This window comes from Cylas formicarius, unplaced genomic scaffold (genome assembly GCF_029955315.1).
Source record: "Cylas formicarius isolate icCylForm1 unplaced genomic scaffold, icCylForm1.1 PGA_scaffold_6__28_contigs__length_40554024, whole genome shotgun sequence".
In the NCBI taxonomy this organism is placed as follows: domain Eukaryota; kingdom Metazoa; phylum Arthropoda; class Insecta; order Coleoptera; family Brentidae; genus Cylas; species Cylas formicarius.
Genome location: NW_026844347.1, coordinates 2,274,472 through 2,301,474, shown reverse-complemented (window position 1 = coordinate 2,301,474; position 27,003 = coordinate 2,274,472). Strand labels below are relative to the sequence as shown.

Below are 27,003 nucleotides of genomic sequence, written 5' to 3'. Positions count from 1 at the left end.
TTCAATTCGGCTTTTCTAATTTACAACCCATACGTACAACCCTAACAACTTTGTTAGTTAAGGTTCCGAGAAGGTCATATCTTTTTTCTGTTTACCAAGAGATTCCTTTTTCTACCTGTCGATATATTTATTTTTCCTGGTCACTGCTATTTTTGTTTTTGCAGTTTTTTTAAGTCCACCGATATTCCGATTATTCGCTTTGGGAGTCCGTTTCAATGGGATTTATTATATTACCCTGTGTTTATTTCTTTCTCGATCGTCTCTTGGTTTTATAGTAATATTGCAGAAAGTTGTGTGGATAAGTGATTAGTGGCGACCACCTCTGATAAAGGAAGAAGAACTCTGATTAAGTATTGCTGAGTTTTCCTCGACCAGTCATTACAACAATATCTATCGTGTTTTGTCGTCCAGGTTTGATCCGCAAAAGCAGGATTTAATTATAGTCTCCGCCAACAATTACTTCCTTAAAACATTTCTGTTTGCAATAGCGCAATTTTGTACATAAGACCTATTACTTTTCTATGAATCGCTATAGTATAGTATAGTAAAGCTTTCAGCTTTTCAGTCTATGAGCCTCACTCTTTCCTTCCATCTATTTCGCAAACAACTTTCTTAAAATTTATCTATTTACGCAATGATCTTTAGGTTCACTGCTAAGGAAGGTTTTTTATCGTTCGGATTATTTACTTTTCTTTAACAGCAACTCCAAGTTCGTTTTTAGTAGTAAAACACTGTCTATTTGTTCCTCTTGATATTTCCCTAAATAGTAAAATAAATCTACAATGAAAAATTATGTAATTAATGCTAAAACTAAATTTATAATTTAGATTGGAAACCGAACACTATCTGTCCTCTATATTCTATTTAGGCAATGATTTATAATATACCCCGGTAATATAAAACGTTATTATAATTCTATAACGCAGGTAAATCTGAATATCCTACATTAGTCTTCAACATTATACGACACATGGAAAATTGTTTAACCTGTAATATTCTAACACACAATAACGCGTTTTACCACAAACCGAAACTCAATTTTACGTACTTGACGCGCGTTTCGCCAACCAAGTTGGCATCTTCAGTTTGATCGTAATATTCTAGAAACATAGAAATTGTACAGAAATATGGACTATGATAAAATGTTGTAATCAACCTTCTGCAAACCTGGAGTTTAAGACTTAACCAATACATTCTTTGAAAGTTAATTGAACAGTCAAAACTTTTATATTTACATATAAAACTATTTTTAATTTTATGCTAAATATCACCTAAATTATGGCAAGGTAAATAGGTTTATATAAGCCGAAAATTTGGAGTTTTTCTGTTGCGCTTATGCCAGTCCGCTAATAAATTATTGCCTGTAATTGGTATTGGTATTGGTAATTACTGTAATATAGAGTAATATAGAATATCTAATTATTATTGTTACCTTTCGATGGGCAAATAAGTCATAAACAGTTATTTCAGGGAATGGCGAAAAACGATGAATGCAATGAAATTTATTTCATTTAATGTGGTTATAAATTTTGCTAATAGAGTTTTAAATAAAGTATTAGAATATGAAAATAACCTTTTTAAAATAGAACTTTTGTATTCAACTTATTTTTACTGCTCTGAATGCTCTAAATGCTCTGAACAATCTGATAAAACTAATAATAATTAGAGCCTTAGATCTGGAGATATCTATGACTGACTAGAATTAAGTTAATTACATTGACATTCCTATTGCGACTAATAAATACCAACATCAATTAAACATGTACTTGTATTAGGTGAAGCACAAACTAAAATTGTACTTATAAAGCACGACCGGGTAAATAAAAGCGAAAACAAAAAAATGTTCATTCGGTATATTGCCAAATTCATCAAGTTGGCTTGACTAACTTAAAACAGAGTTTATAATTTTGGCTTACACATTCAAAGATATTGTAATTTTTACTCTGATAAAGCTACCAAAATAATCTGGGTGCCTACCTACCTATTATTAACAAAATCAATTTAGCAAAAGTTTTTAAATTCATTTAAAACATTGTACAAATCATACGTCAGAAAAGTAAACACTTGCTAACAAGTGAGAAAAAATTCGCTTGCGAATTGCTTGCTCACTGTTGCTACTGACAAACAAATCATTAAATAAACCGGATAGGGTGTCACATGTATATAAGCACTTATTTTATATGGTATTTAATTTAAATATTACAAAAATGTATTTATTTTAGACACCTGTAATTTCTTGAATCCATTCTCGGAAAGTGGAAATTCTTGTGTAATATGCTCTAGCCATCGATGACCCACAGGCTCCTCCCCCTCCCGTAGAAGTCAGACCAACCAATTTTTTATTAATTACCGCCGGGCCACCAGAATCGCCGTAACATGGACCAGTCCCATTTTGAGCGAAGCATATAAAGTTTCGCAGAACTCCGGTATCGCCACAGAATATAACTGTAACATTAACTGCTCTCAATATATACGGATCATCGTCATCGTCGTCTAATGCCAACTGGGTTAAACCCCATCCTGACAAAGTAGCTACTTCGCCATCATCGTGTACCGCATCAGCTTCATCCATGACAATGGGGATTGCATTAGAGACATTAACTGGAAATTTAAGGGTAATAATGGCAATGTCATAGTCTAAATAACCTTGTCCGGGGGGAACGTCATATACAACCGACTCCGCATAAATTTCTTGCCCGCCTTTGTCCCAGTAGTTTGAACCAGCTCTTACGCTGTACTCGGAAATATTTTGATTGGTGTCCAGAACCCAGCAGTGCAAAGCAGTTAGGACATGTTTTGCTGAAATCAAAACTCCACCACAAATTGGCGAGCTTTGATATAAAATCGCCACTTGGTAAGGGTACTCCGAAATATCCACTGTCGTGCCATTGACGATTCGAACTCCGACATCAGTAGATGGAGTAGCTGAATAACGATGAAATTAAATAATGTATTCTTTACATATTTGCTATTAAATATCTACTAATAAAAAAAATGTAAACGTGTAAAACTCCATGTACAATTGAGTGTAAATATATTGATTTAATTTTTCCACAGAATTTCTTCCAAACATCTTTATTATCATTATCATCGATACAGAATTTCACTAAGTAATATTTACTTGTTAAAAGATATATAGATAACGAAAAATTTGAAGGATCCACAGGTTAAAACTCCGGTATAACAAAGATTTACAGATACAATCGAACCGAATCGAAGAAAGAGACGCTTTCGATCCCTTAAAATCTCGGAGTAACTGTGACTTCCCCTTTGAAATTGTGTTTGGAGAAAGGGAGAGAACAATTAAATATATCGATCATAATCATTTTAGAAAACAACATTTTTATTTTTTTAACAAGGTGCTAGTGATTATAAACTCAACTATTATTCCAACTATTACACTAATTTTCAAACTCACCCAAACAAAAACTCAGAACAGCGAAGATAATGCCCAGCGTTAACATGACGATAACGCCATCAATGAGCGAAATAGCAATTGCTACTAACGAACATATGATAAACCTACACTTAAGATAACAATGATGAATAAATAGCATCTAATGTCTGACCTATCTGATAATTCATTATTAAGATCCTTAGTTGCGCAAAATCCTTTTTTATTTATTTTTTTCGCTAGAGCTACCTACATGCTTCTGTTGCTGTAACCTTAAGAACGAGTATTGAGGCGCGGTATGCTCTCTATGCAAGACAATACATCATATATTATTATTATTATATTATATTATATGATTTTATTTATTTACTGATGGTCCTATCCAACATATTACCTAGCATTACAGGATAATATGCTGCAACTATTCAACGATAAAGATACGTTTTTTTCCAGCAAAGCCCTGCGTATTTTTATATTGCACGCATGATGATTACCGATGTCTTATCTTTTCAATCCCCGACATACTAGAGTGCTCTACCGAATAACATTTTAAGTTTACGTTTTTACCAAAGTTTACAAAATATAGATAAGTTTCTTCACTTCGACTTTCCGTAAATCGATTGTCCGCTCCACTTCAAAGACCGCAGCTTATTTTTATAGCTTCAGATATTGTTCTTGGACAGTCAAGGGGATATTAACGTACATAACGTATAACGAGGCGTATACAAATACTTTGCACAAAAAAATGTAATATTTCAAATATGTGAGTGAATTTGCGATTCTGTTTTTAAACTAATTGGTGACAGGATTACTTGATTCACTCTTTGCTCAATAAAAAATCAATATTAGTAAACCATTATTATGCTTTTACTGAACTTCCTATCAGATGCAAGTTAGAGCACAACAAACAACTTCTGTTTTCTATATTCTATCTCTGAAAATGATTTAAGCGTACGCCTTATGTATTCATAGTTAGCATTATTTTCCGGCAACGATTGATCAACCACCCTAAGTTTTGTTCGCGCACTCAATATGTAATCGCAAACCTATCCATGACAAATAAAAGTCATTGTGTATGCAAAGGGTGAATTCAACTAAATATATTTGAAGAAAATTTGTTGTGGTAAACATTTTTTTTTGCTAATATGTCGCTTTTATTTTCAAAATTTACACGAAATCTATAAACTGACATAACATTGCACATAAGCATATTCGACAAAGTATTTGTTATTATCAGAGGATCTGATATTAACGGGTCGATCCATCTTTTCCACTCACTCTTATATTATCCCGTAAATTTGGTGTTTACCGCACCTTAAAATAAACTTATTTATATACGGAATATTACAAAATTACGTTTTGTCATCGTCAGAAAATTATTGTGTACGACTCCTGTGCGCCCTTGTAAGCATATTTCACTGTTGAACATTTTTTGAATAATGTGCTATAAGTAAACTTAAATGAGAAGGCTTCTTTAGCTAGAAATAATTTCACACCCGAAAAACAACACAAGCGACCAGCATGGGTGGTCCCTGGTACATATTTGGGTCAACAGATCGGGGTTTCAAGATTTTAAGTATACCCAAGGCCATCTTTGACATATTGACATATAAAAGATTCACACAGATCCGCCTAATAACACCTCCCAAAAAGAGAATAGGATTTAGAACAACAAATGTAAGAAAAGGGGGCACTAGTCTCTCGTGGTATTAAATTTTACATAATAAGAGGAACATTCAATTGATCAAACATTTTATTGATGATGAGTAACACAACCGTATACTTTTCAATAATTATATAACTTAAATACCAGTCTCTTCACGGATCCAGTCTCTAAACGCTGCTATTCTGGTATAATACGCCGAATAAATGTCTGAACCGCATACTGTGGTGGACGCGAGCCCGACTAACTTACCGTTAATCACAGCTGGACCACCTGAATCGCCATAACAGGGACCAGATCCATTTTGAGCAAAACATATGAACTTATTGGATGAACCTTCATCGCAAGCTGTAACTGTTAGATTTACTTCTTTTAACGGAAAATCTACAGGCGCTGATGCGTTTAATGGAAATTGAGTGGCTCCCCATCCAGATAATGTTACAAGTTCTCCATCCTCGTGTACAGTATTAGCTTCGTCCAGTGCAATTGGAATGGCGTTGGCAACGCTAACTTGCGATTTTAACTTAATTATGGCGATGTCATCTTCCAGCCAAGTTTCACCTTTAGGGATGTTGTATACAACAGACTCGGCAAAAATTTGTTGACCGCCTTTTTCCCAATGAGTTGAACCGACACGTACGCTGTATTCGGAAATGTTTTGGTTTGTTTCCGGAGGTACCCAACAGTGCAATGCGGTGAGGACTACCGTAGGTGATATCAAAACACCACCGCAGATTTGATGATCTTGAAACAACACTGCTGCTTGATACGGAACTTCTGAAATATCCACTTCTATGCCGTTTATGATCCGGCCTCCTATACCATCGTAACGCGGAGGAGCACCTGCAATTAGACAAGAACAGTAAATAGTTATTATTAAAGTAATTTAATATTTTTATTAATGTTTATCGTGAAGAGAGAAAAATAATGCAGACGGACCTAAGCAAAGGGTTACAGTCCCCAGAAACAAACCTAGCGTTAGCACTTGCATGTCTCTGTGAACTAATTTTGACAAAATCAATGATATCCAGATGTTTATATAACCAAACTGGTACCTGATAAATGAAGATAGTGACATCCAGATAACAGCTGACAGGAAAAAACACAAATCCCTTTCTTGATCATTTGGGAATTCGCAAGTGCACGCCACTGCTCATATGAATGAGTAAAATTTAGTTGTTGTCGATTGTTTCTAATCAGTAAATAAAATAAGCCTTGTAACATCAATGTTGTTGATTTTACAGAGTGTCGCATTTTGGACTGCTTAACAACTAACAAACCAAGAGAGGGAAACAGGACCCTGTTCAGAATAGAAGCATGAATTTGGTGTTTGAAGAATTTGTGATGCGTCATGGTACTGATTGTATCTTGCAAAAAGTCCTACTTGATGTTTAGAAATCCTGGAAGAGGATATCGTACCATATTGATTCAGCATCAGAACTTAGCAGAGAAACTTAGCATTGATGGAATCGAGATCGAGGCCGTCACTAGTATTAAAGACTTGGGTGTTTGCTTCGATTCTAAACTAAATTTTCTGACACATTTTGCGGAAGTAGTAAACATGTCGATGCGAGTCCTTGGGTTTGTTGTACGCAATAGCGGCCAGCTTACTCCACATTGCCCTAAACTTCTTTATATCTTTTTGGTTTGCTCTAGACTGGAGTATGCATCTGTGGTATGGTCTCGTATTAATATCTATAATAGGTATCAGATGAACTACAGTATTATAGCTAAGGCCTTCAATATTGATACTCTGAGTGTAATTTATTTTTTCTCTTTAAGATTCTGAATGGTTGGTATTATTGTCCAGCTCTTTTACATAGCATACAATTTGACGCATATTACAGAACCTGTGTTAACTCAATATTCCGCATACCTTACCAACGTGCAAATTATGGAGTTTATTCACCCCTTACTAGAATGCTGAAAGCGTGCAACTGTTTAAAGCTTGATCCTTTTGTCGGCAGCCTTCGCTCATTTCGTTCTGATGTGTTCCGTTTGAGTGCTGCCACTTAATTCTGTTTATTGTTATTGTTACATTTTGTTCTGGTTTCTAGTTGTATACTTTCTTTCTCTTTGCCTTTAATGAATATAAAAGTTATGTAAATTGGGTAAACCGTAAATAAATAAAATAAATAAATAAAGAGCAGCTGTAATTAAATCGCCATTTAAATGGCAGCCCATTTTTAATTTGTTCTCGCAAAACCTAATATTTGAAATATTATATTCCACATAATGATTTCACAAATATGTGGCATACTAATATCATATAATTTAACCAGAGTTGTGGCGACCTCATACTTTATAAGTTTTTCGATCTTTTAATCAAACACATATAAATTTATAGTCATTTAAGTAGTTCAATGTTGAACAAAAATATTGAAAAGGACAGGGTCGATCGTTTTTATCGTTTAAATCTTCCTGCACACACTGTGTATATTGTTAGATATAAGGATTTTAATGCCACAAGGACAACCCGCTTCACCGAACGAGGTGAGATGATGATTTAAATTGAGAATTTGCTAAATGCTACTACGCCTTTAATTACGACCTATATAGGGGAAATAATTTCCGATTGGGATAACAACATTATGGGCACATTTTTTTAATCGCATGTGGTGGCATAGTCAGATATTTTCTAAAATTCTCTGTTTTCCCACAAATATATATTGTACGGTTGTTTATATACATCGCAAAAAATGGCGTATATATAAAGTAATTTTAGTTGAAGTACAAGTGGGCCGTTCATGTAGCTATCAAAGTCAATCAAATTTCACATTATCTTGGCGGCAGAAACATGAAAATTGCTATATGGGACTTTTCTGTTTTGGAACCGGAATGTAGTTACTTATTTTAATGAATGGAAATGATTGATGGAATATAGTTGAAAAAACTAGAACTTGCCAGTAGTCTTTTTATTATATATAAAAGAAACGTATTATTACAAATTCATAAAATACACCCAAGCACTCGAACTTTTCTTAAACAATTTACTAATGTTCAAATGATGGGTGATACCACGCTGTCAGCTCTTTTTTATATAGCTCTCTTTCACGAGTTCAAAATTGCTGCAAATCATTTTTTAAATGCTCACATACTCTCCAAGAGCTCCGTCCAAGGTATACATCAAAAATGTGGACCGGATATGTCAAATCGCGGTTATTATTGTATCGAAAGATAAGATGGCGTTTCATTTAAATGTTTCGTTAAATGAGCTAACATATTTGCGCGTTCGCAAGTTCTGCTACCAGCTCGGCTCGGAAATTTGATTCAATAATGGTGATATGTAACTTAGTGTGTAATACGTTGAAAGTAAGAAGTAAAAATCCTCTTGTATGGTAGCTTATTACGAGGAAGACAATTTTTTACAAAGAGTAATGTCTTCTTCCGACTGACTCACTGAAAAAATCCTAAACTTTGTTTTGGAGAAAACAGGAGGAAATATATTCCTTTTGAAAGAAACACTGTAAACAAACCACTATTTGTTACAGAGAATTTGCACAAGCATAACGGATTCGTATAAATTGTTCGCATACCGCAGATTAAAAAATAAAAATAAATTTACGTTGAATTTTATTTTTTATTTTTATTTTAAATGTGGTGTTATTTTTGAGAATCAAATTGGTAGGCACCGTTGTCGTGTGTTTCCTTCATTCGGTCCTCCAAAATTTTATTTTTTTTTTCGCGAATGTTTCCACTGCCGACGAAGATTCGTTTTCTATTCGATTCCTCTATCGCCACCATTACTTCCGGTCCGTTGCTTGCTTCATCTACGCCAGGGTAGAAATTCACATCCGCAAACTCACGGATATTTTGAAAAAAGATTTGCATCTCTGTTTCGTCGTCGGTCGTAACTCTAAGGTACCGGACTTTTCGATCCACGGTCTCATTTTTCGGCGAATACGGCAGGTACAGAAAATTCTGTACAAACACATTGTTGAATAAAAAATAAAAATAAAGACTTACCTAAATAAGTGTTTCAAAAAAAACACCAGCATTTTCTCTGGTATTCTCTTCTCTATGATCTCGAAAATAAAGGTCGGTGGCTCGTTCATTTTGCTCTGACTAAAGGTTTTCGGAATTTATACCTTAAGATCATTGTTATGGAGATAAAAGTGCAACAAGGTATGCTTAAATTTCAATTAGTGATATAGGCAAAACAACAAGTTCTACAAGTGACCAGTACGTATTTCTTTATTTTTATTCTTTAGTGGATTGTTCTTTAGGTTAAGAATTTTTATTATAATGGTTTTTATATATATAGTTATATACTTATGTTATTCGTTTAATTTATATGTTCATGTTACAGATAAAAGCTTTAAGCGAATTATTTATTTATGTAGAGATTTCTGCGGTATTTATTAAGCCGATATTTTTCTACCCAGAAGGGCATTTTTTTGTGTTAATTAGCGCCATTAAATCTATATTCGTTGGTATTGTTTTATTTCGGCGAGCGTCATTAGGCAACCCAATATATTACGGCTCCTTTAGGGCATTGCTCTTTAGGTTAAGATTTCTTATAATAATTATATTTATAAATCTTTAAACAAATTATTTATTTATGTATTCATTTTTGCTATATTTATTACGTCGATATTTGGCTACCCAGAAGGGCATTTTTTTGGGTTAATAAGAGTCATTAAATCTTTAATCGTTGGTATTGTTTTATCTTTTCTTTCGACAAGTTAATATAGTGCGACTCCTTTAAGGCATTGTTCTTTAGGTTAAGAATTTTTGTAATAATTGTAAATATTATTAACAGCGTCTGGTTGCTGTATTTACATATATTTGCGCGACCTCGGTGACCTAATAATCTCGCTCCGAGGGAAAAAAGTAACGTAACGCGACGTGTAATATAACCATACCCAAACCATATTAGAGGTGATATCTGGCTACCAAAACTTGAGCTATTAAAGCGCGACATCTCTCGTTCACTAGCCACAGTAAATTCGATTTTTTTTGGTTGGTTGGAAATCTATCTATCTATCTCCCCGGGGGGCGGGGGATGTAGAAGTTATTAAAAGAAAGAAGAAACATCTTCAATTACATCTCCATCATATTATGAATAATCGATGTTTTTCAAATCCGTTACAAACCTTGGCATAAATTCGTTGTATACGGAAGAAATAAGGAAATTTTGTTTTATATGTACAGCGTATCTCTCATAAAGTGACCCATATACTTTCCTCCATATTACGAATAGCGCGCAAAATAGATATTAGACTAACTGCATTTGCAAATGGAATACATTCACACAAGAGTTAAGTTATATTGTACATTGTAAAAAACACACAACTAATTAATATATTCCCAAATTGTTTCACTTGGGTCTGTCACTGTATAATTATTGGTATTTTTGTGTACCCTATTGTGTAACGTTCTCCACAAAAAAGTCCATTGGTATCAGGACTCCTAGACACCACACATCTGTTCCATTTTTAAAGAGGTGTATTGCAATGGTAAAGTGAGCATAGTCGTGCCCTTCATAAGAACAACAGTGGCAAGTGTAGGTTGATGTAAACAGAATGAGAAACTGCGCACACAGACCGATACCTTAATTCACATCACCATCCAGTCTAAAAATCATGGGTTATCAACTCTCTTGTTTACACAGCAGTAAAACTATCTCAGCCCGAGTCACTGAACCCAGAAATGAAACACCTTACATCTGCTCTTCTCTATAATAATTTTCACATTAGAGATATCAAGCGTTAAATCACAAAATACACTTCAACACAACCTTCCAAAAGTATTGGAGTCCGAAAGCAATTCCACACTTGCCGCTGTTGTCCTTCCTTACATTCAAAACCTCACTGACAAAATATCAACATTTCTTAAGGATTATAACCTTAAAACCAGATTTACCACTTGTCCAAAATCCCATTCAGGTCTTTACCTGTCACCAATATATACCTGTCAATCACCCGAGATAATGTTTGTGCCTTTTGTTTTAGTTCCGCCCTTTATATATAAGCAGGTACAGACTGATTGTTAGGTTGCTTATAGATTTTTATAGACTTTCGGAACAGGATGATTGGCGAAACATCAGAAAGTGCGCTTCAACAACAACCAACGCAGGAGGAATCCAGTTTTGTAAATAGTATTACAGTAGCCTGTGGAAGTTTCTTTCATTTTTAACGTACGTCAGTTGGATTTATTTAAGCCTGGGTCACACTCAACGTCTCTTACACTATTTTCTGGAAATATCCAATTTTTAGTTTTCCGTCAATATGGTCTGTTGCGTTTATTTTCCTTCAAGACTCCATGTTCAATTAAGTCTCTTACATATTGCTACTAGAGCTATAGTGGCCCTGCCTATACCGATAAAACACGATCTCATAAAGCAAAGCAAAGCGAAATTTTTTTTGAAGAGGTCCATTTAACATTAAAAACAACATATCAATATCTTTTCCAAATGTGGCTTGATCTAGGCCTCGTTTGTGCGCTATTAAGGTGATAACTATATAGGGGAATATTTGTGTGTGCTTGGGGTATAAAAGTCCCGTTTTGAGTATATTTTTTTTAATTGTAAAATATAATTTTCAGTTAAATGTTTTGGTAGTTTACAACTTCTGTGCCTTATTTACCACTGTAGAAACCACAACAAGCTTTCTGGGGTTACAGGGCACATTAAGCTTCTTGTTTTTGGGCCATATATTAATCAAGTTGGCAACCGAATGTGACTTTTCGTCAGCAACAGCTGCCTTCCAGGCAAGGAAACATTTAGATTCAGTCAGTATAATAAAAGTATTTGTTTAAGTTTTAGATAGTGTTATAGTTTTTTGTCTTAGATAATAAATATGTTTAATTAGTTTTTTTCAAAAACGCATTATTCAGTGCGTTTGATTATTTTTTTCAATAGCGTGCGCAAAGATTTAAGAAAAAAGTCAATCATTTCACAATCACTATATATAGGCATAGAATACGTTATATGCACTTTATACTAAAGGTATAAATACAAATAATAATATAAAGCAATGAGACACCTAACTCTAGATTCGAAAGTTACGATAAATTTTTAAAACTTATTTGGTGTGTGTATATTCCTTTTCTAAATATTACCAGTTACCCTAATATCTATTTTCCGAGGGTTTCCTAATATGCTGATTTTTCAGCCGAAAAAATACAAAAAATGGAAATTAGTCTTAGTATTTAATAAATTGACCAGATATAAAAAAGTATATTACATTTGAATGAAGTTTAGATTTACGGTATCACAAAATAATTTTATAAATGTTCACATTTCAGAAAAGACGCGATAATAGATTCTTCTTCACACTAACCATATAAAAAGCAATTGGAGTTGAGAAAAAAGTGAATTGCAAAAACTCAATACTTAATGGTTCACAGAATTTACGAGAGAACATTAAACATCAGCGTGCTCCTTTATCCATTCTCTAAATGCCGAAACTTTGGTAAAGAATCCGGGAGAGATATAAGAAGCGCATATGCCACCTGAAACAATTCCTGCCAGTTTTCCGTTAATAACTGCTGGTCCACCAGAATCACCATAGCAAGCTCCGGTTCCATTTAGGCTAAGACAGAGTATAGTGTCGAGACCGTCCCCACAGGATACGACGGTAGAATTTATTGCACTTAATGGATATTTATCGCTGGTTACATTGGGTGGTATTGGACTAAATGGGTCATATGTTATCCCCCATCCTGATACTGTTGCAACTTCTCCTGTCACATGCACTGTATCGGCATCATCCACCGGGATTGGCACAGCATTGGAAACATTTACTGCTGATTTCAAAGTAATAACAGCGATATCATAGCTTGTAAATATTTCTCCTTTCGGTGCGTCGTGTATATCGAAAGCGGTTATTTCAATTTCTTGGCCACCATCTTCCCAATCTGTAGAACCTACCCGCACGCTGTAGTCAGATATTCTGGCTCCGTCGATCCAACAATGTTGCGCAGTCAGTACCTTTGTAGGTGAAATTAGAGTTCCTCCGCAGTTTTGTTGCCCATCAAGTAAAATCGCTACCTGGTACGGTACTTGAGAAATGTCTACCTGTTCGCCTCCAATAATCCTGGGCAACGTATTTTGTTTTTGTGGCGCGGCTGAAAAGTGTTTAATAGTTTTAATTAGTTTTTAATTTATATATCTAAATCAGCAAGGTCTTTGACCAAACATTTTTTAGTTTTAGCTTGAACTCCTTAATTTAACGCAAAAACATATTTAAAAAGATAAAAGGGAATCGTTTTAAAATTAAAAACTGTTTTAGATTTTCTCATTCTCCTTCAGAGCGCTGTTTGAAATACATGACCGAGGGTCAAAGAGAATAGTGTAATCAGGATGTTTGATGATTTCGATAGAGAAGCAAGTTCTAGATGCAATTATTTTGGCCTTATCGAATAAAATCCGATATCCTGTTTGCTGATGATATTCAGGAACTGCTGATGTCATTATTTGTCGAAATCGGATTGATCCCTGCTGTTCTTTTAGTTTCGTTGATATATTATTTGCTACAGCTGCAAGCTATGCTGTAAATAATTGCTGTTTGGACAGGAATATTATCTTTAACCGATCATAGATCGAGTAGGACAAATAGATAATCTATTTTGAAAATGTGGAAGTTATAGTGGCTACAGTGGCTAACATAGGGCCAATTAGTTTCTGTAAGTGATTGTGGTAAAGTGTGGTAAAGTGTTTTTTATATGGGACTATTGATGACTATTTTTTGAACATGTTCAATAAAAATATTCGCGATAAATTGGGAAAGGATTTTGGAAAAGATGATGGTCTGATGGTATATTGAATGTTAAGTTCTATCGAACAAGTAGAAAAAAATTATGAACAAATATTAAGTACAGTGTGGGTTCCGCACTTTTCCCTGTCAATATTTTTAGGAAACATGTTGATAAAATTTAAACTGTGTAAAATGTTGGTGATGTTTTTGTTCTCTGGTCGCACGGTTAGATCTCTCTTCAAACTTTCGTGGATCACTTAAATTCCATACAATCAAACATCAATTTCCTTTCTAGACATTCTTATTCATCGACAACATAATGCTACTCCGTCTATAGAAAATTGACTCATACTGATCTATACCTAAATGCAAATCATATCAGAGAGCGCTCTGAAGAATCCAGGACCAGTCGGATATTGATTGTATTGTATATATTGTAATTGTGTATTTTCAAGAAAGTAGTATTTATTTCTAATAACAAATAATTTGTTGATTTATGTAGTACATAGTAACAAAGATCTTACCAAAACAATGCACACAAATCAATAAAATTATACTTAAAGCTAACATATTTCTTTTAGATTAATACGATTTTTGGAAAAATTTTGACTGGAATACACCTTTTATGTACAATTATTAGATAAAGAAAACTAAGATAAAATGAATATAACGTTTCAAATACTCGAGATAAGAAAGTTTTGCGCAATATCTGAAGATGGACATAACAAATGCCGGAAACATATTCTCCACGATAACTGATTAATAAAATGTGAAGAGAGAAGTTATGCTGAATACTCAAAGTAAGGCTTAATAACTCCAAATATATAAAATAGAAAAAGTATTGCCTTTGTTTTGGCTTGTAGTTAACTAAAATGAAATGTTTTACAAATTTTGCATGGGTAAAATCTCAATATAGCATTTTTGCTTTAAAAAAATAATAAAACTTTTTTTTCCTAACATGAACCGATTTCTAGTCATCTAATAAAGCATAAAATATGCAAAAACCCCATAAACGACTATTCAACTTTTTGGGAATCCCGACATTTGATATATATTTTTTGCCTGAAGGTAATGGTTTTCCTACATTTCACCAACCTTGCGGTATTTCGCCCCATTTTCTTTCTAAACAGCAGTTTCCACAGACCCAACTTGTTTTCCTAGAAAATTTAACGAGATCTATGCATATTTTGAGAATATAATGCCTTAAATAGGCGGCATCAAAAGTTATTGACTGGCATGTTGGTTTTTGAATGTGGCAAGGACGTCGGCTAAAAAAAATTATACTTTACAATTTTTAAAGAAAACAGTAATAATAACGGGACTTTTATGCCCGAGGCACACCGTCACGATGCTCGTCTTGCTTCCGTTTCCTCCAGTCGCGACACATTTTTAAAAGGGAATTGCAAATTTACCATGTATTGCTATTGCCTTAATGGCTCACCATAAGGCGTAGGTTAAGGCATATTTTGAAAAAATATTTCTGTAAATATGTTGCATCAAAACTTATTGACAATCTGTCAGGGGCCATGTAGTTTATTGAATGCCGCAAGATCATTGGTTAAAAGCGAGACTTTAATTCTCGCGCATGCGCATGTTGAATGAACCTTCCCAAAATTTCTTTTCATAATTGCTTTATAAGTTCTTCTATTATCAGCATAGGCAGGGCCACTATATCTGTAATAGCTATATGACTGAATCAATAATTTGTATCCTTTTTTTTATAGATTTAGTTGTGTAGGATAATGCACTAAAAAAGATGAAGCAAAATGTATTTTCTACTCCCGTCTGTAAAATACCTAATTACACACCGATATAGCGTGCGGGAAGCTTCACTTTACCACGTCAGTTTCGTTTTTGACGGGATCCGAGCCACTTCGGATATTTTCGGGATTTTACCTCACGGTTTTATGAGCAATCGGATGTTTTCGGAGATATTTCCCACGCCTTGAATTGTGACTTTCGTCAATTCTGATGGTCAGGTCATCGGTGAAGGTATTCGTATTGTTTTGCGAAAATGTACCCAAAAACTAACGGTCGTAGAAAAAGTATAGTATGCAACACGTTCGGTAAACTTTTTAAGTAACTCGTTTATTAAAAACTCGCTCCGCTCGTGTCAAATAAACTCGTCAGCCAAGTTCCGTTTACCGCACTTGTTGCATAATATACTATTTTCTATTCATGTCTGTAAAATACCTAATTATATACCGATCTAGCACGCGGAAAGTGTCATATTACCATATCAATTTCCGTTCGCACAGATCGGAGCCACTTCTGGGATATTAACGCACGGGATTGTGAGCAATCGGATGTTTTCAGAGATATTACTACACGGCTTGAATTTTGACGTATGTCAATTGTGACGGTCATGACAGTGAATTTATTCGTGTTGTTTGGCAAAAATGTACACAATAAATTATGGCCGTAGAAAAAGTTTAAAATTTTTAAGCCACTCGTTTATTACAGCCGTGGAAAATAAACTCGTGAATCAAAATGCCGTTTACCACACTTGTTGCATAATACACTATTAACTTCAGTCCAGGCAATTCATGGCAGATTTATATTTATTAAAGGAATAACCCCGTTTATGCAAAGCTTCATCAAAATTTCCTTTTTGGAATAGAAGGAAGTGAACAATTCGAAAAGCATATTTTGTGTCATCGTCATTGCGGATCATTCAATACTTTTTTTGGGAGGTTTATGTCTCCCTTTCGTAAATTAATTTTATTGTAGTTCCAATGTCTTTCCGATTTATACTTATATTTTAACATTTTCTTGAGTCGTAAACATATCATGCACAGTTTTATTTTGATGATTTTTAATTCTCCTTTTCACTAATATCGCTATTACTTTTGATACTATGGATTTTTGCTTTGCCATTGAACTTATTGCATAAGGTACTATCAAGGAATGAATCAGGTAAATAACAGCTCTATATCCACGAACTTTTTGGGTATAAATTGCAACAATAATAATGAAGAATTTATTTCGTTAAAATCCCAATTGAGTTCTATCTTTGCCTTTACATTCTGTCTTGAGTATACATATTAGCAGCTACCTAAAACAGCCCACGAAAATTTATTGCCGCAAAATATTTCGCATCCCTCCTGGAATATTTAAGCCGCACACCTTGCTCTCAAATTATGTACGTGGGCGGACTGAGAAATAATTAAAGCATAGTTTCCATTTCGGTGCCTCTCTTTATTAACAATTTCCCGGCTTCTCGGTTATATGTTTAAGATCGACTGTAAAATATTTACAGCACTTTTATAACTCCACAAAAACTGCTAACTCTTCGATATATGAAGTATTTATCAGGACCAAACTTCAAGATGACGTTGCGAGAAAAAAAAGTACTAACACTGCTGCTGCTTACCAATTGCATATTTATGCATCGAAATCGAGAAAGTCGCAGATATGGCATCCATAATTGCAAAACATCACTAATTGCAAAACATCGGGAATACATTTATTGAGTGATATGTGAAGTGATAACGGCAAAATACAGTCAGTGTTTTAAATTACCCAAAAAGATCATACCACTCATAACCTGTGACTAAAATACCGCAAACCCCCGAATTGCTCGCATTTTAATGTGACATGCTGATCAGTGCGCAACTGAATATTTTATAGTTAGGGAGTACAAAGAATATTGCTTTAAAAAAGATAATGGTGCTGGAAGCACATCGTCAATATCATTGGGTTTCAGAATTAAAAAATGTTTTCCAAATCAAAACATTATTTGATTCCACACACATTGAAAATTGCATTTTAAAGGATACGATACGTAAGATACGTCACGGGAATGCGGAACAAACTGCATTGAATTTGATTTCCCTAAATGGGCTCTGAAATTTTCATCAACGCAACTAGTTCGCAACTAGTGAACTAGTTCGAAATTTCTACATCTATGTCTACATCTCAAATATTACAACGTATAGTACAATTTATACAAAGGACTATTTCTACAAAAAACAAATTCCATTATTTAAATTTTCAATTGCCCTTGTTCCGCGCCAAAATGAAAGTTTAACATTAATAATTTTTTATTCAAATTCTACTAGAAATCAATTTCTAACTAAACATAAAGTAATGAAGCAAAGTATAATAAAAAACAGCTAAATCACTATTTTTACTAATATTGGCGACAAATTAAAAAAGGGGCGAGACACAATAAAGTTAACAAAGCATGCAATAATTGAACCTGTGTGACCCGATTTTGTTACAATAGTAATTGGTCGAACGCAACGTCAACTTCATTCGAAAGATAAAATAAAACCATTATACTTTCACAATTATGTCACAGGTAATAATAATCACAACAAGATCAAGCGCAACATAATTTCAACGTAATAACAGCGATGTCAGTTTAGGTAGACTTCGCCTGCTGGTACACCTTTGGCCACCTTATCCCAGTCTGTAGAACCTACTCGTACGCTGTACTCAATAAGTTTCTGTTTGTTTCGTCGGTCCAACAATGATTCGCAGTAAGTACCTTGGTAGAGGAAATAAGAGACCTTCCGCATACTTGCTTGCCTTCGAACAAGATTGTCACCTGATACGGTACTTGGGAAATGTCGACAAGTTCGCCATCAATAATCCTGCCTCCTGGATTAAGATTTTGGGACGCGGTTGAAAATTCGTTTGTAACTTTCGTTAGTTAAAAGCTTATAATTAATTGAGAATTAAAAATAAATTATTTCAGACCACGGAAAAATGGGTGCCGTTTTCATAAGAACATTTCGAAAAAGAAAAAAATTAAAAGTTGTTATGCCAGGAGAGTCAACCTAGAAACTAGTAACTCTTTTTGGATTTTATTACCTCTGTCTCGATCTTGCTGACAATTTTAGAAACAAAATTGTTTAACAAAACATTTGTTATAGACAGCCCAAAAATTTGGAAACAGAAAATAAAAGGAATTGTACGCAAAATTCAATATTGTATTGAATTTTCTATTGCTTATTACAATTTTGGTAAAATCGCTCTTTGAATTTCATGAACTCTGCGTGAACTACTTTCAGGATTTATTTTAAATTATGTAATAATTATTTTCCGTAATTCTCAACGAAGTAATCAGTCTTTTGATAATGTTATGTACGCGTACTTAATAACTAATAAACATCTTACCCAAAACAATGCACGGAAAATAATAAAATTTGACTTATAATTTTTGGGCTAGTTGTAGGCGAGTTATAGCGAAATTTTGACGACGAAAATGAAAAATATGTCTTTCATACATAATTATTAGGCAAGAAATACTGGGATAAAGTGAAAATTCGTTAAAAATACCCGAGATAAGAAGATTTTGCGCGATGTCTTCTGGGGATTGATATATTTAACGGTTGGTCTCTAATGAATACGTTTATTCTATTCTCAATAATTGTCAATACAATTACATCATGCTTAACTGTGATTTAGTAGACCAAATAACACCAAACGTCAGCGAATGGAAAATTTATTAATTATTTGCACTATAAGCCTGTTCCACTATTGGTCCTAGCTAAATGTAATAACTATTAGCTAAATAAATTGCAAAATGCAGCATTTCATGAAAATACTCCCCGATCCCATTAAATTTTCAGAGAAACCTAAGGCTACTCAACGAACGAACCAGCGTATACCCGTCTTCCGAGGTTGTTACCAACGGAAAATCGTGGAGCCAATGGCTGTTGGTCGTTTGGATGTGGCGTCTTGTAATACCCGAATTTACGCTGACTGAGCAACGAAGGATCTAGAATCTTTTATTCTGTGAGAAGCAGTACAATATCCACTAACAAAATTGCATCTTGAAGTTCTCTGGATTTAAATTTAAAAAAAATTAATATATTTGATCTTAAGGATAATGAATCTGATATATTAGTTTATTTTTTGAAAAACGTTAAGTGTGTTTATTCTGAGTATTACCACATATTAACTTTAATTAATTAGTTAAATTAATTGGTAAGGGCACATTATATATTAATAATATCCCTTAGAAGTATCTAGGGTTAAGACATAAACTTAATAAAATGATATACAGTTACTATGCATTAATAGACATTTTTTGATCTAGGCATAATTTTCGTTTTAATTTATACCATTAGCATTTGTTTGGAATCCGATTTTCACTTTTTAAAAAAGCGAGAGCCTTTCCTCTGCCTAGTCATAACCAGGAAGAACGGTTTCAAAAAAAAAGCGTGGTGACTTTAAATTTGCGATTCATTTTTTAATCTCTTGATTAACGTTGGCTTCAGTAACTTTCAGTTTCTTTTATTATGTCTTAGCTTTTCCTGTTTGATAGGTGTCAATTTTATTACTTTCATTCATTGTGAAAAATTGTAGTCAAATATTGGCCGTTTATATTTCTTCAAATTGTAGCTTTAAATTATGGCTTTTACAATTTACAATAACCCATATATACAACCCCAATTACTTTGTTAGGTGGGTCATATCTTCTTGATGTTTACCAAGACATTGCGTTTTCTACCTCTTGACATACTTATTTTTCCGGATCACTGCTGTTTTGTTTTTTTTTTTGTGTCCACCAACATTCCGATTGTTTGCTTTTGGGTGTGTTTGTATGGGATTTATTACATTGCCCTGTGATTATTTCTTCCTCAATAGTCTCTAGGTTTTATATTATTATTACAGAAATTCGCATGGATAAGTGATTATTGGATTAGCGGATTATTTTTCATACTTCAGGAATAGGCAAATTTTTACAGATTCAGTAAAAATATGCAAGATTCTACCTGTCCTCTATATTCTATACGACGGTAATTGAAAACGTTATCATAATTCTATAATGCAGTTAAATCTGAATCGCAATATTCTAGAAATGTAGAACTATTTAGCCCTCTGCCGAGCGGGAGTTAACCAATACAATACAACCAAAATTTTTAAATTTACATAATAAATTATTTTAATTTTATGCTAAATATCACATAAATTAAAGCAATTTAATTACCTTTATATAAATCAAAAATTTCTAGGTTTTCCAAATATTGAAAATTCCTTATTTTTCTGTTGCATTTATGTTAGTCCGGATAAATTATTACCTGTAATATAGAGTAATATAAAAAAAACTCATTATTTTTGTTCCCTTGAATTAAACTTGTTTATGCAAATAGGTCATAAACAGTTATTTCAGGGAATGGTGAAAAAATATGAATGCAGTTTATTTCATTTAATTAGTTTATAATTTTTTTTTTGCTTTTTTTACAAATGTCGGTGAGTTTATATATATAATAAAGTATTAGTATTAGTATTTTCGACTTTGCTTCGCCTATTTTTTAAGACAGTAGTTTGACCATATTCACCACCATATAAATAGTCTAAGAACAGAACAGAACGGCACTTAAGTACTCTGAACATCTGACAAATTTAATGGTAATTCGAGCCTATGATGAAGAGATACCTGCTACTGACTATAATTAAGTTAATTACATTGACGTTCCCATTGAAACATGCACTTCTTTCACAAAGTTATCCCAAAGCAATTAAACCTTGTGTTAGATGAAGCAAAAACTAAAAACCAGATAAATAAAAGCGAAACCAAAAAAATGTTCATTCGGTACATTGCCAAGTTCATAAAGTTGACTGGAATAGCTCAAAACAGGGTTTATAATTATAGTTGGCTTACGGATTTAAATGAATTGTAACATTTACTCTGGGAAAGCTACTAAAATTAACTTACTATTAAGAAAACCAATTTAGCAAAAGTTTTTAAATTCATTTAAAACAATGAGCAAATCATACGCCAGAAGGGTTAATGGTTAACAAATGAGAAAAAATTCGCAAGCGAATTGCTTGGTTACTGTTGCTACTGGCAAACAACGGATAGGGTTTCACACCTATATAGGCACTTATTGCATATGGTATTTAATTTATGTATTACAAAAATATTTTAATTTTAGAAATCTATAATTTCTCTAACTCATTCTCGGAAAGTGGAAATTCATTAACATGCTCTAGCCATCGACGACCCGACGGGTCAACCGAATCGCCGTAACATGACCAGTCCCATTTTGAACGAAACATGTAAAGTTTCGCAGAACTCCGGTATCGCCACAGAATATAACTGTTACATTAACTGTTCTCGATATATACGGATCATCGTCATCTTGGTCTAATGCAAAGTGCGTCAAACTCCATCCTGACAATCTAGCTACTTCTCCATCATCGTATACTGCATGAGCATGATACATGATAAGGGGGATGACATTAGAGACATTAGCTGGAAATTTAACGGTAATAATGGCAAATTCTTGCTCGCCTTTGGCATAGTAGTTAGAACCAGCTCTTACGCTGTACTCCAAAATATATTTTGATTGGTGTCCAGAACCCAGCAGTGCAAATCAGTTAGAACATGATGTGCTGAAATCAAAACCCCACCACAAATTGGCTTTGAAATAAAATCTCCTCTTTGTAAGGGTACTCCGAATTATCCACTGTCGTGCCATTGACTATTGAACTATTACACAAATTTTCAAACTCACCCAAACAAAAATTCAGAACAGCGAAGATAATGCCCAGTTTCAACATGACGATACCGCCACCAATTTCTGGGCAAAATAGCAATTTTTAATAACGAACACGTAAGTATACAAAATATGATAAACCTACACTTAAGATAACAATGATGAATAGCGTCTATTGTCTGACCTATCTGATAATTCATTATTAAGATCCTTAGTTGTGCAACATTGTTTTTATTTTTTTTAGCTAGACTCAGCTACATACATCTTACTGTCGCTGTAACTTTATGACCTAGTAAACAGATAAATGCTTCACCTAATATGCTATTGAGGCTCGGTATGCTCTCTATGCAAGGCAATATATCATATATTATAATTATATATTTTATTATTTTATTCAACGATAATGATACCTTTTTTTTTTCCAGCAAGGCCCTGCGTATTTTTATTTTGCATACAATTGATGATTACCGATGTCTATCTTTCCGCGCCGCGCAGCGCTAGACTGCTCTGCCGAATAACATTTTAACTTTACGTTTTTACCACAGCGTTACGGTACAGGGCGTTTATTTTTTTTATTTTTATTAATTAATCTGGCAGTTTTTCACATATATTCTTGAATCTTAGTGTCTATAATTGTGCTGTTGGGTTACACTTTTTATATAAACTTATTAAAACCGCATACCAGGACAATAAAGTGTTATCCTACACTTTATTACCCCCAAATTTTCTTGAAGGAAACTTATTGCGTTTACTTTGCATAATTTTCTTGCCGTATTAATTTTTCCTTACAAATGTACCTTTTGATGTATATAATAAAATTACAATAATAAAGAAACACACAAAAATGGATATTATTGATATTAAGATATTAAGATAGACGATTCAAAGTGGAATTACAGTTATTACTTATTCTATAATTGTCTAACTTTTAATTTAGTAAATAATGTACAATATCCGCCAAATTAGAACTGTTATCAAAAATTATGCAAAGAGTTGATACTGCTAAAGTTTCTTGTAGTAAACATTTTTTTTCGCAAATATGCGGCTTTTATTTACAAAAAAACTATAAACTGCCTATATAATCATACATAACCATTTTCAACAAAATATTTTTTATTATCAAAGAATCTGACATTAACGGGTCGGCCCATCTTTTGAACTCACCCGTATATTAATAAACTAATTTATATACGAGATGTTATAAATTTACATTTTGTCATCGTCAGAAAAGTACCAGTCGTATGCACCCTTGTGTGCATATTTCACTGTTCAACAATTTTTGTACAGTATACTAAACACTAAACACCGTGACTTTAACGTAGCTATTTGACAATGCTACCCAGTAAATACTTACTTCACGCACTAATAACACCACCCAAAAGGAGAAGACGATTTTCTCAATAGTGGTATTCAATTTTACATAATAAGAGGAACATTCACTTGATTCGACATTTTATTGATGATGAGTAATACAACCGATTTTTTTTTCAATAATTGTATAACTTAAATACCAGTCTCATCACGGATCCAGCCTCTGAACGCTGCTATTCTCGTATAATACGCCGAATAAATGTTTGAACCGCATACTGTGCTGTACGCGAGCCCGACTAACTTACCGTTAATCACAGCTGGACCACCTGAATCGCCATAACAGGGCCCAGATCCATTTTGAGCAAAACATATGAACTTATTCGATGAACCTTCATCGCAAGCTGTAACCGTTAGATTTACTTCTTTTAACGGAAAGTCTACAGGCGCAGACGCGTTTAATGGAAATTGAGTGGCTCCCCATCCAGATAATGTTACAAGTTCTCCATCCTCGTGAACAGTATCAACATCGTCTAGTACAATCGGAATGGCGTTAGGAACGCTAACTTGAGATTTTAACTTAATGATAGCGACGTCGTTTTCCAGTGAAGTTTCACCTTTAGGAATGTTGTACACAACAGAGTCGGCAAAAATTTGTTGACCGCCTTTTTCCCAATAAGTTGAACCGACACGTACACTGTATTCGGAAATGTTTTGGTTTGTTTCTGGAGGTAACCAACAGTGCAATGCGGTGAGAACTACTGTAGGTGATATCAAAACACCACCGCAGACTTGATGGTCTTGAAACAAAACTGCTACTTGATACGGAACTTCTGAAATATCCACTTCTATACCGTTTATGATTCGTCCTCTTATATCATCGAAGCGCTGAGGAGCAGCTGCAGTTAGACATAGTTATTATTATTATTATTATTATTATTATTATGTTATTATTATTATTGTTATTATGTTATTATTATTAATGATTGTAGCGAACAGAGAAAAATAATACAGACTAACCTAAGCAAAGGGTTACAGTTCCCAGAAACAAACCTAGCATTAGCACTTGCATGTCGCTATGAACTAATTTTGACAAAATCAATGATATCCAGATGTTTATATAACCAAACTGGTACCTGATAAATGAAGATAGTGAAATCTAGATTACACATGACAAAAAATTGGACGTACAGAGTGTCTAATTTCGTATACTAATACTAGTATACGGAAGTAAAAAAGAGAAGCAGGCGGTTTTCACTTAATGTCAAACTTGAACCAATACAAAACATTTCTGAAAATTTATTATTTTGGGATACCACGCATATCTAAGTTATAATGTGTCCAGACAGCAAATGAAAATGTTGGTATTATTATACGATGACGTAAAAATATACTGGACTACAAATCTACTACTACTAAACAAAGTTTTAGTGTTTAGAACTTGTGAACTTAGTGATACACCAAGTAAGCTAAATAAAAAAAAAAGAAAAAAATCAGAAACTAACAGATTGGCCGTATTAAACTCTGCTATCTCTGGTTTTCATTTTCAAACTTGTGTACTCATTTAAGCTAATGTTTTAATTGATCAGAAAATTTCGAGTAGAATAAAGTAATTATTTACGTCTCGCAGTTATTCTTTACCCACACCGAATTTAAAATGTCAGGACAATCTGAATCAGATTGGTGGACGTTATCGGATATCAAATTAACAAAACAATTGATTTATTTGAAGGTCTGAAATAAGCATATTAGCTATAAGACTATAAAAATCGCGAGCAAATGAAAGTTTGATTTCGATTAAAAAGAGGGAATTAAATATGGCAATATTTTTTAAGACAATATTTTATAACTCAAGTAAGTTTTTTATAAAATGGAAAAGTTAATTTGTCTTGGAAATGACAAGGAGTTTGGTTATGTAGCAGGAAGAAAGATATGCAATTATATCTTCATCATATTATGAATAATCGACGTTTTTCAATTCTATTACAAAGATTAGCATAAATTCGTTGTAGATGGAACAAATAAAGAAATTATGCTTTATATGTACAACGTATCTTTCATAAGGTGACCCATATACTTCCCTCAAAACTTCAGCATGTTAAGAAAAGTGCGCAAAATAGGTATTCTGCTAGCTAGTTACATTTGCAAAAGGAATATATGAACACAAGACTTAAGTTAAAATGAATGAATAGTGCACAAAACACACAACTCTTACTGCGCGATCTTCGAAAACGAGCGTTTGGTTATTTTTTAACTTTTGTGTTCCATTGGATTCACAACTCCTACGGATCACGTATATATCCCATTTTTGGAGTTTTAATTGAAATGCTTACGTAAATATGGAGCACTATCTTTCCGAAAAATCATGTTTTGGAGATAATTTTTCAATTTTCAAAGACAATGAGTCCGAAAGCAAACCCACACTTGCCTTTGTAGTCTTACATTCAAAACATCATTGACCAAATATCAAAAGTTCTTAAGAAATATAACGTGAAAACCAGATTTGCGACTTGTTCAAACATCTCCTAACATCGGCGATTCGTCAGAGACAAAAATCCGTTTGAGATACCAGGAGTTTACAGCATTCCATGCACATGCGACAAAGAATACATTGGAGAGATCAGACGAAAAATATCAAGTAGACTCAAATAACATGAAAGAGTCTTAAGATATTACAAATAAACTCATAAGCAGTTTTTTTATTCGATATAATTAAAATTCTTGCATGTAATTAATTCTTCTTCCAACGAAAAATCCGAGAATCTATAGAATTCTCTAAGCAACCAAACAATCTTAACCAGGACTTATGGTCTGTTGCGTTTATTATTTTTCAGGACTGCATGTCCAGTTAAGTCTCTCACATATAGCTACTAGAGCTATAGAGACCGATAAAACTGGAACTCATGAAGCAACTACATTTTTTTTTTGAGAAGGTCCATTGAACATGCGCATGCGCTAAATTTAAAATCTCCCTTTTAGCCAATGATCTTGTGGCATTCAATAAACAACATTACCGCTGACAGATCGCCAATAAGTTTTGGTGCTCGTGCTCTATTAAGGTGCTAGCTGCACAGGCGAATATTTGCGATTCCCCTCTAAAAACTATGTCGCGACTGAGCCATATATTATCAAAACAATGGTAATCAAGTTCGCGACTTTTCGCCAGCAACTGCAAACTTTGCAAGGAAATATGTATTAGAGCCCCATACCTACTACAATAAAAGTATTTGTTTAAGTTTAGGATATTGTTATAGTTTTTTGTCTTAGGTAAACATTTTTAATTGAATGTGCACAGAAATGAGAAAAAATGCAAATACTTTCCAAAATATAGGTATAGAAAATATTTTATGCACCTTCTACTAAAGGTATAATATACAGGGTGTGCTATTTATAAGAAATGAAATACCCGGCACAACTTTAGACTCCAAAATCACAAAAATTAATTAAACCCATCTCGTGTGCCTATTTCTTCTGTAAATATTA

General features: G+C 33.7%; 5 protein-coding genes across 8 annotated transcripts in view; 1 reads left to right on the top strand and 4 right to left on the bottom strand.

Moving 5' to 3' along the window:
- Positions 1 to 27,003, top strand: part of LOC132702830 (regulator of G-protein signaling 11) — a 161,104-nt gene that overhangs the window by 79,173 nt on the left and 54,928 nt on the right. The window lies entirely within an intron of this gene.
- LOC132704138 (trypsin-3-like) lies at positions 1,817 to 3,557 on the bottom strand. Its single transcript, XM_060673949.1, has 2 exons — positions 3,419 to 3,557; positions 1,817 to 2,925 (listed from the first exon to the last, which is right to left on the bottom strand). Exons 1-2 carry the CDS (start codon positions 3,555 to 3,557, stop codon positions 2,219 to 2,221), a joined length of 846 nt encoding a protein of 281 aa, XP_060529932.1. The 3' UTR covers positions 1,817 to 2,218.
- On the bottom strand, positions 5,142 to 6,051 carry LOC132703743 (trypsin-3-like). The gene is made up of 2 exons (XM_060673183.1): positions 5,997 to 6,051; positions 5,142 to 5,900 (listed from the first exon to the last, which is right to left on the bottom strand). The coding sequence occupies exons 1-2, from the start codon at positions 6,046 to 6,048 to the stop codon at positions 5,197 to 5,199; spliced, it is 756 nt and encodes a 251-aa protein (XP_060529166.1). The 5' UTR covers positions 6,049 to 6,051; the 3' UTR covers positions 5,142 to 5,196.
- On the bottom strand, positions 12,052 to 14,366 carry LOC132703744 (trypsin 3A1-like). Its single transcript, XM_060673184.1, has 2 exons — positions 14,281 to 14,366; positions 12,052 to 13,127 (listed from the first exon to the last, which is right to left on the bottom strand). The coding sequence occupies exons 1-2, from the start codon at positions 14,324 to 14,326 to the stop codon at positions 12,424 to 12,426; spliced, it is 750 nt and encodes a 249-aa protein (XP_060529167.1). The 5' UTR covers positions 14,327 to 14,366; the 3' UTR covers positions 12,052 to 12,423.
- LOC132703392 (trypsin-3-like) lies at positions 22,591 to 24,598 on the bottom strand. The gene is made up of 2 exons (XM_060672628.1): positions 24,541 to 24,598; positions 22,591 to 24,419 (listed from the first exon to the last, which is right to left on the bottom strand). The coding sequence occupies exons 1-2, from the start codon at positions 24,590 to 24,592 to the stop codon at positions 23,716 to 23,718; spliced, it is 756 nt and encodes a 251-aa protein (XP_060528611.1). The 5' UTR covers positions 24,593 to 24,598; the 3' UTR covers positions 22,591 to 23,715.

Bases quoted from the DNA above. Each gene is read 5' to 3' on its own strand.
- LOC132703744 (XM_060673184.1), bottom strand. From the start codon at position 14,326: ATGTTAGCTTTAAGTATAATTTTATTGATTTGTGTGCATTGTTTTG. The intron at 13,128-14,280 runs GTAAGATCTTTG...AACACTTTTCAG, and splicing joins GATTTGTGTGCATTGTTTTG to CCGCGCCACAAAAACAAAAT.
- LOC132703392 (XM_060672628.1), bottom strand. From the start codon at position 24,592: ATGCAAGTGCTAATGCTAGGTTTGTTTCTGGGAACTGTAACCCTTTGC. The intron at 24,420-24,540 runs GTTAGTCTGTAT...GTCTAACTGCAG, and splicing joins AACTGTAACCCTTTGCTTAG to CTGCTCCTCAGCGCTTCGAT.
- LOC132704138 (XM_060673949.1), bottom strand. From the start codon at position 3,557: ATGCTATTTATTCATCATTGTTATCTTAAGTGTAGGTTTATCATATGT. The intron at 2,926-3,418 runs GTGAGTTTGAAA...ATCGTTATTCAG, and splicing joins TGTTCTGAGTTTTTGTTTGG to CTACTCCATCTACTGATGTC.
- LOC132703743 (XM_060673183.1), bottom strand. From the start codon at position 6,048: ATGCAAGTGCTAACGCTAGGTTTGTTTCTGGGGACTGTAACCCTTTGC. The intron at 5,901-5,996 runs GTCCGTCTGCAT...GTCTAATTGCAG, and splicing joins GACTGTAACCCTTTGCTTAG to GTGCTCCTCCGCGTTACGAT.